This window comes from Gymnoscopelus braueri (assembly GCF_963280865.1).
Source record: "Gymnoscopelus braueri genome assembly, chromosome: 6".
Lineage (NCBI taxonomy): Eukaryota > Metazoa > Chordata > Actinopteri > Myctophiformes > Myctophidae > Gymnoscopelus > Gymnoscopelus braueri.
The window spans coordinates 30,929,642-30,942,931 of NC_137607.1; the positions used below are offsets into that span (position 1 = coordinate 30,929,642).

At 42.8% G+C, this 13,290-nt stretch overlaps 1 protein-coding gene across 2 annotated transcripts in view; it reads right to left on the reverse strand.

The window, feature by feature from the left end:
* Window positions 1–3,881: 3,881 nt before the first annotated feature.
* Window positions 3,882–13,290, reverse strand: part of LOC308087690 (interferon-induced very large GTPase 1-like) — a 40,342-nt gene continuing 30,933 nt past the window's right edge. For both annotated transcript variants that reach the window (XM_080431758.1, XM_080431757.1), the window contains exon 15: window positions 3,882–9,595. In XM_080431758.1, the coding sequence (XP_080287884.1) occupies window positions 4,856–9,595 (4,740 nt within the window). In that variant the 3' untranslated portion in view covers window positions 3,882–4,855. The remainder of the gene's footprint in view (window positions 9,596–13,290) is intronic.

Here is a 13,290-nt window from a genome sequence, read left to right on the forward strand (position 1 = left end):
TGATACTAATAATCAGTAAAGCATCTGGGAATGTGTAAAGATCAACAACAACATTATTATCAACATGTTAGTGTTTCTGCTACATTGTTGTGAAGCTGAATGGAGACATGTTTAAACTGAAGCTTCCTGATGGAGAGGAGGTTCACTTTTAGTAGGGGGTACTAACCACAAAAAATGGCCAAATCGTTACGCGGCGGATAAAAGCATGAAATTTGATACAGATGTCCCTTGGGTCATCCTAAAACATCCTAGAAGGGGTGCCCAAAAAAATCTTAAACAGGAAGTGAGTTATGGACAAAATTAAAAATGGCCACCTAAACTGTTGACCGTTGACTCAAAAGACACCAAAAGAATCTCCAAAAAGCATAAAATTTGGCACATATGTCCCTTGGGTCATCCTAAGACATCCTAGAAGGGGTGCCCAAAGGAATCTGAAACAGGAAGTGAGTTATTGACTAAATTGAAAATGGCCACCTAGTGTTGTCGATTGACTCAAAAGACAACTAAAGAATCTCATAAAAGCATACAATTTGGCACACATGTCCTTTTGGTCATCCTAAGACATCCTAGAAGGGGTGCCCAAAAAAATCTTAAGCAGGAACTGAGTTATTGACAAAATTGAAAATGGCCGCCTACAGTGTTATCTATTGACTCAAAAGACAACTAAAGAATCTCATAAAAGCATACAATTTGGCATACATGTCCCTTGGGTGATCCCAAGACATCCCAGAAGGGGTGCCCAAAAAAATCTTAAACAGGAAGTGAGTTATTGACAAAATTGAAAATGACCGCTTACAGTGTTGTCGATTGACTCAAAAGACAACTAAAGAATCTCATAAAAGCATACAATTTGGCATACATGTCCCTTGGCTCATCCTAAGACATCCTAGAAGGGGTGCCTGAAATTATCTGAAACAGGAAGTGAGTTATTGACTAAATTGAAAATGGCCGTGTACAGTGTTGACAGATGATGCAAAAGACACTCATAAAAAATAATCTCATAAAAGCATGAAATTTGATACAAATGTCCCTTGGGTGATCTGAATGCATCCTAAGGGGTGCCAAAAAATGTTTTAATAGTCTCTCAATGGAAAACACTCCTCCCACACGGGCTGCACTGCTACAATATTCAAATCGAGCAGCCAATCTGGCATTTGGTCCAGAAGCCTGAAAGCTATGCAATCTCTACCATCTCCTGACAAATATGGATGGATTAAAGTCGCTGATTCGTGGACACCTTTATGGACACTCTTGCCAGAGGCTGCTTAAGTTTGTAGAGAACTCAAGTGTGGCTGCAAAGCTGAGCCCTTCTGTTCGAGAAAGTGTAGATGCCGGGATGCTGGGTTACCTTGCAGAGCATTATGCCAATGTGCTGGTAATTGCGAAATGGCACACATGAATACATGTAGTTACTAAACACTAATCACAAAAAAACAGTAATGATCAAGAAGAAAATACATGAGAAGATAGTGTAAAACAAGCAAGAAGATGTAGAGTGCAAAATAAATAAGATGCAGAGAGTAAAATAATAATATGCAGAGTAAGATAAGATGCAGAGTAAAATAAATAAGAATATGCAGAGAGTTAGATAAATAAAGAAGATTCAAAGAGTACAATAAAAAAATAATGCAGAAAGTAAAATAAATAAGTGATGTAGAAATTAAAACAGAAGGTAGACTACAAAATACGGCAGCATAACCTGTCGTATTGGTCTGCATAATATGCAGACTGCCATGGTCAACTGTTTAAACAGCCATTTAGAATTTCTTCAACATGGTCCCTTCCTAAAAAGTTTAATAAACAAGCAAACAAACAAATAAATAACCCCTTCTAGGATATATTAAGAAGCACTCAATGTACGTACCAAATTATACACTTTTATGACGTCCCTTTATGTTTTCTTTTGTGTCAACTGCTTTAGGCGGTCACTTCCTGTTTAAAACCTTTTTGGGCACCCCTTGTAGGATGCGTTCAGATCACCCAAGGGACATTTGTACCACATTTCATGCTTTTATGAGATTCTTTAGGTATCTTGCATCATCTTTCAACACTGTAGGCGGCCATTTTCAATTTAGTCAATAACTCACTTCCTGTTTCAGATTATTTTGGGCACCCCTTCTAGGATGTGTTAGGATGACCCAAGGGACATATGTGCCAAATTGTATGCTTTTTGGAGATTCTATAGGCTTTTTGAGTCAATCGCCAACACTGTAGGCGGCCATTTTCAATTTAGTCAATAACTCACTTCCTGTTGAAGACTTTTTTGGGCACCCCTTCTAGGATGTCTTAGGATGACCCAAGGGACATGTGTGACACATTTTATACTTTTTGGAGATTCTTTAGTTGCCTTTTGAGTCAATCGACAACACTAGGCGGCCATTTTCAATTTGGTCAATAACTCACTTCCTGTTTCAGATTTTTTTTGGGCACCCCTTCTAGGATGTCTTAGGATGACCCAAGGGACATGTGTGCCACATTTTATGCTTTTTGGAGATTCTTTTGGTGTCTTTTGAGTCAACGGTCAACAGTTTAGGTGGCCATTTTGGATTTTGTCCATAACTCACTTCCTGTTTAAGATTTTTTTGGGCACCCCTTCTAGGATGTTTTAGGATGACCCAAGGGACATCTGTATCAAATTTCATGCTTTTATCCGCCGCGTAACGATTTTTCACTTAGTGCCCCCTACTATTTATCCTGAACTTACAGTAACAAGTTCAACACATGAACCCTATTCGGTTTATGTCATAATAGGTGAACATTAAGTGAAAATATCTGATCTACAAGTTAACAACAAATCACAATCCTATGTGTTGTGAGCTTGTAGATCAGCTCTTTTCTGAAGAGTTAATATGTCTTTACTGTGTGATTTTAATCATTGACAAAGTGACATTATAGGATCAACAGTAGGCTATGCACCATGTGCAATATTGTCCAATGGGGTATTTAAGATTTAACCTTTCCCCCCTATAATACAGCTTTTTCTGAAAAATCGGTACTGCTGTATTACAGAATGTGTTGTTTTCTTATTAACTGTATTGTCAACTGTCCATTAACTCTTGATACTTTTTTTAAAATGTTATTTTAGGCAGTCTATTTGTTAGAGTATTCAGAGTATGTGAATACTTAACTCAGGGGTTCACAAACTTTTCAGGCCTGCGACCCCCCAAAATATTCATATTTGAACTGGGGCTGCCTCTTAAGAAAAGACTCGCCCCACCTGCCTCTGATTGGCCTACCGAACGCCCCCTTCTGTGACGCACGCGGAAGTTTCCAGCTTGCCCTGCTGAAGCGGAAGCACGGCCGAGATACGAACGCCTCAGAGCCGTCTACCTTTATATGTTTATGCTCTCAATGCTGCACATTGGGGAGGAGGAGGGGCGTGGGGGCGGGAGCACAGATCGGTGAACCAATGGGATCCGGCGGATTCTCTCTCAGGGGATTTTGAACCCGCCCCTCTAGACCAGATATCAGACGCACTAGGGCAGCCTAGGGAACCACTGTTGTAACTAACATAACTGCCACTGGTTGTAGTTTGTCTACCAGCTCTTCTATTGAGACATTTAGACACTGGTTTTGAGTAGGACTACTACTGGTTACTGGATGTACTGCATACCACTTAAACTCTACTGTGTTCTCTGTTATAGATCAACAGATTTCAGCACCCAGGTTATGACATGAAGGTAATGGATAGCAGCTTTAATGATTATGCATCCACAAATACAAAAAAATCCCTCAACTTTTCAATACCATATATTATGCAAAGAAAATACATTTTCAAAAGGTTTATTTGAAGATTATTCCATGTATATGACAACACAATAGTCTTGTACAACTGTAGCATACTTATCACTATGAGATATCTACTGTGTAAATGGACAAAACTGAAAAGTTAGGAGAAGACATGTTTTAAAGTCACAATTTATTTCATCCCTAATTTGTACTGTATGTCTAAAAGTCAATAATTGATTATCCATTTGTATTTCAATTAAATATTCTCAAATGAAGATGCAACACTTTTTTCAATGTAAGGATATTACAACTGACTCAAAACTCAAATCATAATTTCAACCAAAAATAAACAGCAAATGACACAGAATATATCCATATGTATAGATATGATTCCTTCTAGTCTTTTTCCCCTCTCCGGTAAAATTGCAAAAAAAAAGAAATATGTTGCTTACACCATCTTGTTAAGAAACAAACAAAAGTAAGTCCAATTGACTTCACAAGTTTTATTCATGTATTCGGAAAAACTCATTGTGCTTAATGATATACAATTATACAACAAACAGTTCATGACTCAATTTTCTCTTCATTCAATCTTCATTATTTTAGGATAAACACATAGGATAACTATACAACTATACTTTGTGTCTATTCTGTGTTCAACTTGTATATTGTACCAAATAAAATCAATGATGACAGCATACAAAAACACAATATGGGCATTCCACAAGTGTGGAGAGGACATTACTTTCTTTTAAAGACCCTTTTAAATTTCAAATTAGGTAAAAAGGACAGAATTGAAGTACTTTGCTGGGTGTTTTAATTGTGATGTATATTTATGTATTATCTTGTCTTAAATGTATGCATTGACCCGAAAACTATTTTCCCTTGGATAATAAAGGACATCTAATCTATCTAATCTAATCTAATCTAATCAATCAGATGAAAAAAAAATGCTTTTCTATTCTACATTCTTTCAATTGACTGTCACAACAGTCAGGCAGTCCAGGCACTTTGATGAACTTTTACATTAATAATCCAGTAATAAGTACACTGTCACCCGCATTAACTTTAATCACATTTATGGTATTTGAAAGCATGTTGTGAATGTGTGTGGGGCATTCCCAGACTACATGTTCTCCAAGCTTTCAATAGCTTCCTGTTTTGTATGCTCTTTCCATTCTTCAGGAATTTCTCCAATGCCCTCAAATGTTTTGCCATAATAATCCTCCAGTTGCTTTTCAAAGTGACATACAAACCATTTCCAGTATGTCAGTTTTGATTCGTCAGGGGTAATTCTCCAGTCAGGATACTTTTTTCGATACTCTTTGAATGGAATGGTCTCGTCTGATTTTTTTTTAGGGAAGAAATGTACATCACTTGCAACCAGCGTTGTGCAGAAATCAGTGACAAATAACTTAGTACCTCTATAGGAGCCTCCAGAAACTGCACGCGGGCTATGAAAAGGGACACTGTGATCATCAGGGCTGTGATCCTCAACAGTGTTGGTACAGATAGCGCAACAGAAAGGACACTGTACCCAGCAACACTTGCACAGTTGGTCGATAAGAATTGACACACACACAGTCTTCAACCGGACATCCTCCTTGTTGGTTAAGAGGCTGTTCAAATCTGCCTCCATAGACTTAAGGTGATTCTCAATCTGCTCTTTAAGAAAGTCAAACTTGTTTATGTCCTTAAGATGATCATAGCAGTCGGTGGCAACACGTAGGTCATCTTTTAACAGACTGGAAAACTCCTTCAACCACATGCTGGTGTCTCCACTCTGCTTTTTTACTATTTCTGTTACATCATGCACTGCTTGCTTCAGAAGACCGACTACATCCTCCACATTTTTCTTCATGATATTGAGTACTTTGTTCTGATTGTTGGATATGTATTCTTCAACAGATGTTTTAATAAATAGCTCCACGTGTTTCCTTGGATGTCTGATATAGTTAATGTAACTGTCAAAGTCTTCATCTTTTGCCAGTGATTGTAAAACATGTTTCTCCAAGTTCACCCTATTTGCACTGAAGGGAGGGTGACTACATCGTATCTCTCCAGCCAGGGCAAGGGCACTCTTGTCATAGATAGGCTGAACTGCAGACACCTTCAGTTTGCTACAAAGTAGTTCAGCAAGCACAGCGGCAGAGGAGCTACCTCTACAAAAGCTACTGAATACATTATAGAATTGTCCTTTTTGGTTTTCCAAATATGCACGCGCATCATTGATCTTTTGGAATTCATTGTGAGCATTTTGAAAATATGCCATTGCAATTTTACAGGCATTAAGTAATAGATCAAGTCTGAACTCCTTCTTGAGGCCTATGAGGGATTCAAAATCTTTCAATTGTTCTTCCACATTTTTTGCTACTTCTTGCATGTAACTATTATGGTAGCCTCCTGTGTCAACAGGTTTCTCCTTAATTAAGACATTGGTTTGTGTCTCAACTTTGGCAATGAGGGCTTTTAGCAGATCGTTAGGATTAATCTCTTTTGTTGAACTCGTTGAACTAAACCATGAAGCAACCTTTTTGAAAGCCTTCGTGAAAACTTCACCTGTGCTCGATGTGTTATGCATATTGGCTATGCAATCTGTATAATCCCCTTGCTTGGATATGTCTTTACTGCTTTTGCGGCTGGCTATAAGACTCCACTCATATCCCATATCCTGAAGGATAGAATACACATCCTCTTGAATGTTGATCTCCATTATGGGAGGAACATCTGCAGTGAGGTCAGTAACCCAACCTTTCCAAAGAGTGTTGAACTCCTTTTCAAGTTCCGTTTCATCATTTGCCTTGCCTTTTAGCTTGCTGGCAAGCTCTTTGCTCTTGTGTAGAAGCTCATTTTCGTAAAATGTCTTCCTATCATCCCAATTTTTTCGAGCTTTCCTCTGCTGAATAATTTCCTCTAGCTTTTGTTTGGCTCCTGTCACTTGTTCATCGCGGAAAGCCTTAATTTTCTTTTCAAATTGTGTTTTCCATTGCACCAGTACATCTTTATCTTCTTCAAAATATTCTTTCACTGCCTTTTCCACTTCTTCCCAAGTCTTATTCATGTCTTTGACAAGATCACTCTTATTAATCTTGTCAAGTCTTCCATTGTCAATTCTGTGGTGAAGTTGGTTTTCAATTGTCCGCATTCCTTGCCTTAAAGCCCAGGTCCATTTTGCATACTCTTCTTCAAGTTTTCTGTACAATGAAATTTCCATTGTGTTTTTGAAACTGAAAACAAAGTTTTCATTCAGCAGAGCATCCCAAAGGTCTTTAATGGTGCTGTTGAATTCTGAAAGTTTCATTCCTTTAGACTGTTTTGCTTTTGAGAGTATCAGGTTCTTCAGCTCTTGAATGTTTTCACTATAACCTGGGTTTGGAGGGGCCATAGGTGGATTGCCTTCCCAGAGCTGGGAAATGTATTTCACATCTTTGTCTACATCAAATGCAATGACGTCACTGAAGAACTTGGCATCAAACGCTTCCTCTTTGGCAGCTAGTTTGGTCATCTCATCAAGATTTTCTTGTAGTCGTCTCTTTCCCACCTTATTTTTTTCACCAGCTTCAATAGCTGCAACATTCTGGTGAACGAACACACAACTTGGAGACAGTTTAACTTTCTTCATTCTCATGAAGGCCTGAACAGCAATATGAAGAATATCTTGCATCTCAGACAGATTCTCTCCAAAGATGTTGATTAAAGTCATATTTCCTAGACCAATGACAAATGTTGCCAATTCATTGTCATGACGATAAGTGTCCTGCCCTGCCAGCTCAGGAGCACGCAGTCCTTCAGTGTCCACAACCAGGACATAGTCAAACTTGAAGTCTTCCTGGATCTCCTTTGATACATTCACTAGCTGCATGAAGGCTCCTCTAGTGCACCTGCCAGAACTTACTGCAAACTTCAATCCAAACATTGCATTCAGCATTGTAGATTTTCCACTGCTCTGGATGCCTAGAACTGATAAAACAAAAACTCTCTTCTCGTCTCCAAGTTTGTTTTTCACTTCATCTAGAACACTAGTGATCCATGTTAAAGGCACATGAGCGGCATCTCCATCCATCAGCTCCATTGGGTGACCTGCTATCATAAGCTCTGCCGCCAGCTTAGGGTAATGAGACCAGTATCCTCTCTTGCTGGTAGATGCCTCTATAGAGGCTTCATAGAGTTGTCCTGTTTCTCTCAAGATGTGCTCAAATCCAACAGTTGATGACTGCAGTTCATCTGAAATTTCCCCCAACTCATGTTGCTTCTTCTTCAACATATCTGAGTTGCCATTATTCTTTTTCAAATGCAAGACCTCAGACCACTTAGCATCATATGCCTGGTTGAGTTCAGAAAGTTTATCTGAGAAGCTGTCATCCAGAAAGAATACAATCCATTTTAGGAAGTAGAGTTTTTCATTCTCATCCAGAGACTGCAGGTTTTCAATAAACATCTGCATCAACTCACTGGATGGTTTGTCACATTGTTTCTGTCTTATCTGCTTCAGTTTCATTAGTTTTTCACTTTTTTTCATCTCTAGACTTTGAGCACCACAACTGTCTACTTTGAGGCAGGAGAGGTCTTTCTTTACTTTGCACCACTCATGCCACAATTGGCCATGGCATGGTAGAAATGTGCCTTTGATCTCTGAAAGCTCTTTTCCTTTGAGCAAATTTAGAATCTGCTGAGCAGCAAATTTCCCTTTTTGGCATGCAGGGTCTTCTTCATCTGTTTTGATTTCAGAGACATTTCCCATACTTTGAAGTTGGAAGGATGTATTTGTTGTTGACAAAATGTTTCTAATTACTCTCGTCATTTCTTCAGCCACATTTGACTGACTTCTATCCTTCACACCCATTATAAACTTTCCTGGTTTGATCTCCTTGGCAACAGAGTCATTATCAGCAAGGAGACAAATGAGAGGTTTTGGGCCCTTAACAAGCTCTGCCACCATTGTATCATCTCTTCTCAGAGTAGGTAAAAGGACAACATTAACTGAAGCCTTATCAATCAGTATTGCACGCTGTTTATCGTGTGTTAGAGCATCTCCATGGAGATTACAGAAGGCAACACAGTCAGAGAAAGCATCATTTGGTTTCCCAGCAGGACAGTACCAGGCAATCTCTGCCATACCATCTATCAGACAGTGAGATTTGGTGGCACCTGAACAATTCCTATGAAAGAACGTGCTGTGGCGGTTGTTGATTAAGGTATTCATCAGCTGAGATTTAGATGATGACACTGAGCCAAAGCGTAAAAATGACACCATAGGTGTCTCAGCTTGGCAAATAGGCAAATCCTTATTTGTTTTGGTACCTGAATGCATATCAGTTACCTTCCATGTTTTTCTTATTTGCCTATATGTCCACAAAGGACACTGGATATCCATTGTGACAGGGTCAGGCACAAGCAAAGGTAAGGCATACTGACACTGTGATAGTTTGGTAATCATGTCCTGCCTGAGAAAGCTATCAGAGCAGTGAAACACAGCCATCTGAACGTCCATTGGATTGATATGGCACTGCTTCATGCTCTGATCAGTGTTTACATTGGTCCTGTCAAAAACATCAAAGAAACTTTCTTCTCTGGAACCCTTGTCAGAATCTTGAGTGACTTTTACATTGTTTTCTACTGGAATGTACCTGGCTCTGTGGTCTAGCATTAACAATTTCTGAAGGAAAGCATGAACTAAATCTTTCTCAGTTATCTCATTGGGCTTCTTTATGGAAGAGCCTATTTGCAGAATGTCAGCAGTTGTTAACTTATCTAGGTAGTTGTCTTTAAGGTGAAGTCTGCAAAGCAGTTCATTAAATTCTCTTGAACGTTCTTTTTCTGGGCTGATCTTTTCAGAAATCTTCACAGATTGCTGTCCTTGGCCGACCTTTAAAACGAGCAATCAAACAAAAAAACATCTATTAATAAAATCAGATATGAAGCAAAAAGCCCTGAAGGTCTTGTGACACCAAATACAGTTCTCTATCGTATCGAGACTATCTCTCCACCCAACATATTTACATATCTATGGGGACCCATACTCCCCACCTCGCTTAAAATGTGGATATATCTTTAAGACACAACAGTCGGACTGGCACGCACAGCCCTATATAAGGCCCAGCTGTGCGTGATTACACAGATTATTTGATCTCCACGAGCAGTCTAAGACGTGGGTCTTCTGAGCAGAAGTGTAGAGCAGAAATTATCAAGAACAGAATCTTTTTGGAAGATTTATTTTGGAGAGAACTACTTACGAGTTGGCAGCTGTTGGAATCCACTGCAAAGTGCAGTTCAGAGAGCTGGTGTTAAGTCGCTCCTCTCGGGGTTGCTGTCACGGCTCATTTGTAGGCAAACAAACAAATTAAGGGAAGTGTGGACCAGTGGTGTAAAGTAACCAAGTTTATTCAAGTACTATACTTAAGTACAAATTTAGATGTAGATGTAGATCTTCTATTTTCAAAAGATTTGTATACATCTATACATTTGAAAAGTCCCGTCAGTGGAGACACTTGGCGGGGAGTGCTGGTGTTCTGTCGAACACACCCTGGGCGGCCATTATAGCCCGCTTTACGGTGTATTACCGATTGGGTCGGTTTACACGTGCGTGGCGGGTCTGCCAGGGGTCCCCTGAATCAGTTATTGCACGTTATACAGCGTATTGCCGATCAGGTCAGTTTACGCGGCTGTGGCGTAGTTCGCTGGAGAACCGGGGTCGGTGATACCAGCGGAGCGCATCCGTACTGTCAGGGGCAAGCGGAGCTTACCATATACGGTGTGTTGCACGGCGGGGCCGTCTAACACCTAGGTGCGATTCTGCATGGTGTGCTCCAGTGAGCTTAATGTCAGAGTGTTTGTGTTGGAGCGCCTCAGTGCGGCTGCAGAGTTCATGTGCAACCTCTTCCAGAGAAGATAGAGACACTAGAAACTCTGCTGGAGACACAAAACAAACTGCTGGACATTGAGTTTGATACGGACATCCATCCTAACAAATAAAAAACATATATATATGATACATATATATATATATATATATATATATATATATATATATATATATATATATATATATATATGTATATGTATATGTATATATATATATATATATATATGGGCTGGAGATGGAAACAGCGGAGTGGGGCTGCATGTGGGGCGTATATGCCCACAGAGGATGGCCATGACCAGTGTGGGCCCTGTCTGGGCCCTGGTCACGCCATAGCAGCTCGTGAGGATCCTGCCTCCTGTATGAATTGCTTCATCTTGCCAGCTAAGGCTAGGCAGGCCAGGTGCCTGGTGTGTTGCACGGCGGGGCCGTCTACACACCTAGGTCTAATTCTGCATGGTAGAATCCGGTCATCGAAGCCACGGAGTAAGCTCCTTGCTCATCCCGAGAATGCACAGAGCCATGGCTGTCTAGACGCAGCTAGCCAACATAGGGGCTATTCTGTCACTGTATCAGTGCCCGCTTACATGGCACTTGCGTGACCATAATAGCCCTGACCTTTAATGAGGAGCTGCAGGAACATGCTTGCAGGCTCCCCAGGCTGTTGGAGTAACAAGCAGGGCTATGGCTGCTCTCTGGTCGGTGAGGCGCCATTGGTGGCTGTCCTAGTCCAAGCTGCGGCAGGAGGACCGAGCTTGTCCGATGAAGCTGCCTATTGAACCATCGGCCATGTTCGGCCAAGAGGCCAGTGCCTGGTTACAACGAGCTAAGGAGACTCTTGGATGTGCACGGGAGGTGATGGTAGGAATGCTCCGGCAGCTTGCCTCGGCAGCTCCTCGAGCTGCTTGCCTCTGCAGCTCCTCGGGCTGCACAACCCCAGTCGGGTTTGGCAGTTCCAGGTGACCTACGGGTCTGGTTGGAGGCCAACCGGCGTGGTAGGGCTAGATGTGCTCAGCGTGCTGGGCGGGCCCAGTGCCCCCCCGAGCCCACGCCTCAGTCCTGACGGTTCTGGGAACCCAGCCCCCTGCTGCTTTCTCTCGGGACAGTAGCTGTCCTGGAAGACAATTCAGGTGGACCCCTGGGTGGGTTCCACAGGGGGCTCAACAGGGGTTGAAACCCCTGCACTCCAGGATGTTGACAGTGCTGAGGGTCTGACAGGCCATCCTCCAAGGCGACTGGCTTGCCATGCTCGAACGGGGGATGCTTATTCTCAGATCCCAAGATCTGATGCACTGACGCTATCTCGGGTTCGTCTTAGACGATAGAACCTTCGAGTTCTGTGTCCTCCTATTCGCTATATATCTAGCCCCCACACGTTACAAGGTGCTTGGACGCAGTCCTGGGACCTTGGCGTCAGGAGAGCCTTTACAACCTAAATTGGATGACGGCTGGTGTGTGCTTGCTCAAAGGTGCAGTGCCACAACAATGTGGCCAGGCTCCTGCAGCACATTGGTCACCTAGGCCGGCGCCTCAACAAGAGGGTTTGCAAGCGTCAGCTCTCACAGTCCGCAGGGTTCCTCGACATGTGTTAGAGGCCAAAGCAGGGACTCTGTCCATTGCTCCAGCGGGACGGGCCACCCTCAGGGCTTGCTCGTCCTGATTTTCAGTTGAGGGCCAGGTTGACGTGGAGGCTGTGCCTCCGCCCTTTGGGGCTGATGGCAGCCACGGCACACATTGTGCCCCCGGCTCTCCTGAACATGCGGCCAGTGCATTCCTTGTCAATCACAGTCATGCACCATACGGGGCGTATCGCTGGCGGGGTCAGCTAACACGTTCGGGTCTATAGTTCCGTCTGTGCGGTGACACAGTGGAGCATGCGAGACTGTCAGGGGTGAGCAGAACGCACCATACGGGTGTTGCAATGCATGTCCAGTTACGCAGGGTGGGGCAGCCAGCACCCCTTTCACTGAGTGTGTGCTGGCCTTGGCAGCAGGACATGGCCTTCACCAGTCGCATCTGTAAGGATAATTGTGGAGTTGCAAGCTCTGTCAGTCCATGAGGAGCCTTGCAGGTCTAGGCCCGGATGATGGGGGAGTATTGTTACGCCCCAACGGCCTTTCTCCCCAAAGTTCATCCCAATCAGAGTTTGAGCTCTGTCCTCTCTTTGACATGCAGACAGATGGAGTACAAAGACAGAGTCGGTCCCCACTCTGCCCTGTTAGAGCGTTAGAGTCGTACGTCAGGGCCACACAGGCCCACAGAGTAACGGACCAGTGCTTCGGGTGCTAAGCAGGAGTGCTTGGACCACTGTCGAAGGCTAGGCTGTCCCACTGGATCATAGAAGTGATACAGCAGGCATACAAGCATGCAGGAGTACCGGTGCCGCCTGAGTGTGGGCACACTCGACCCGTGGGACGGCGGCCTCCTGGGCGCTGTGGAATGGTGTGTCTCTGACAGAGGTCCGCACAGCAGCGACATGGCCCGACATGGGCCCTTTGGGGAGTCGGTCTTGTGTGCTACTCAGTGGTGTCACCGTCACCTCCACCAGTCAAGTCGGCCTTGCGTCTGGCAGGCTGGCTTGAGCGGCCCGTCTCCCCTGTGGTCACTGGCCCTGGCGGCGGATGGCGTCTGGCTGTCCAGTCACCCCAGGGGTTGTAAATATTTTACATTGTGCATAATTGTAAATATTTTAAATCGAACGT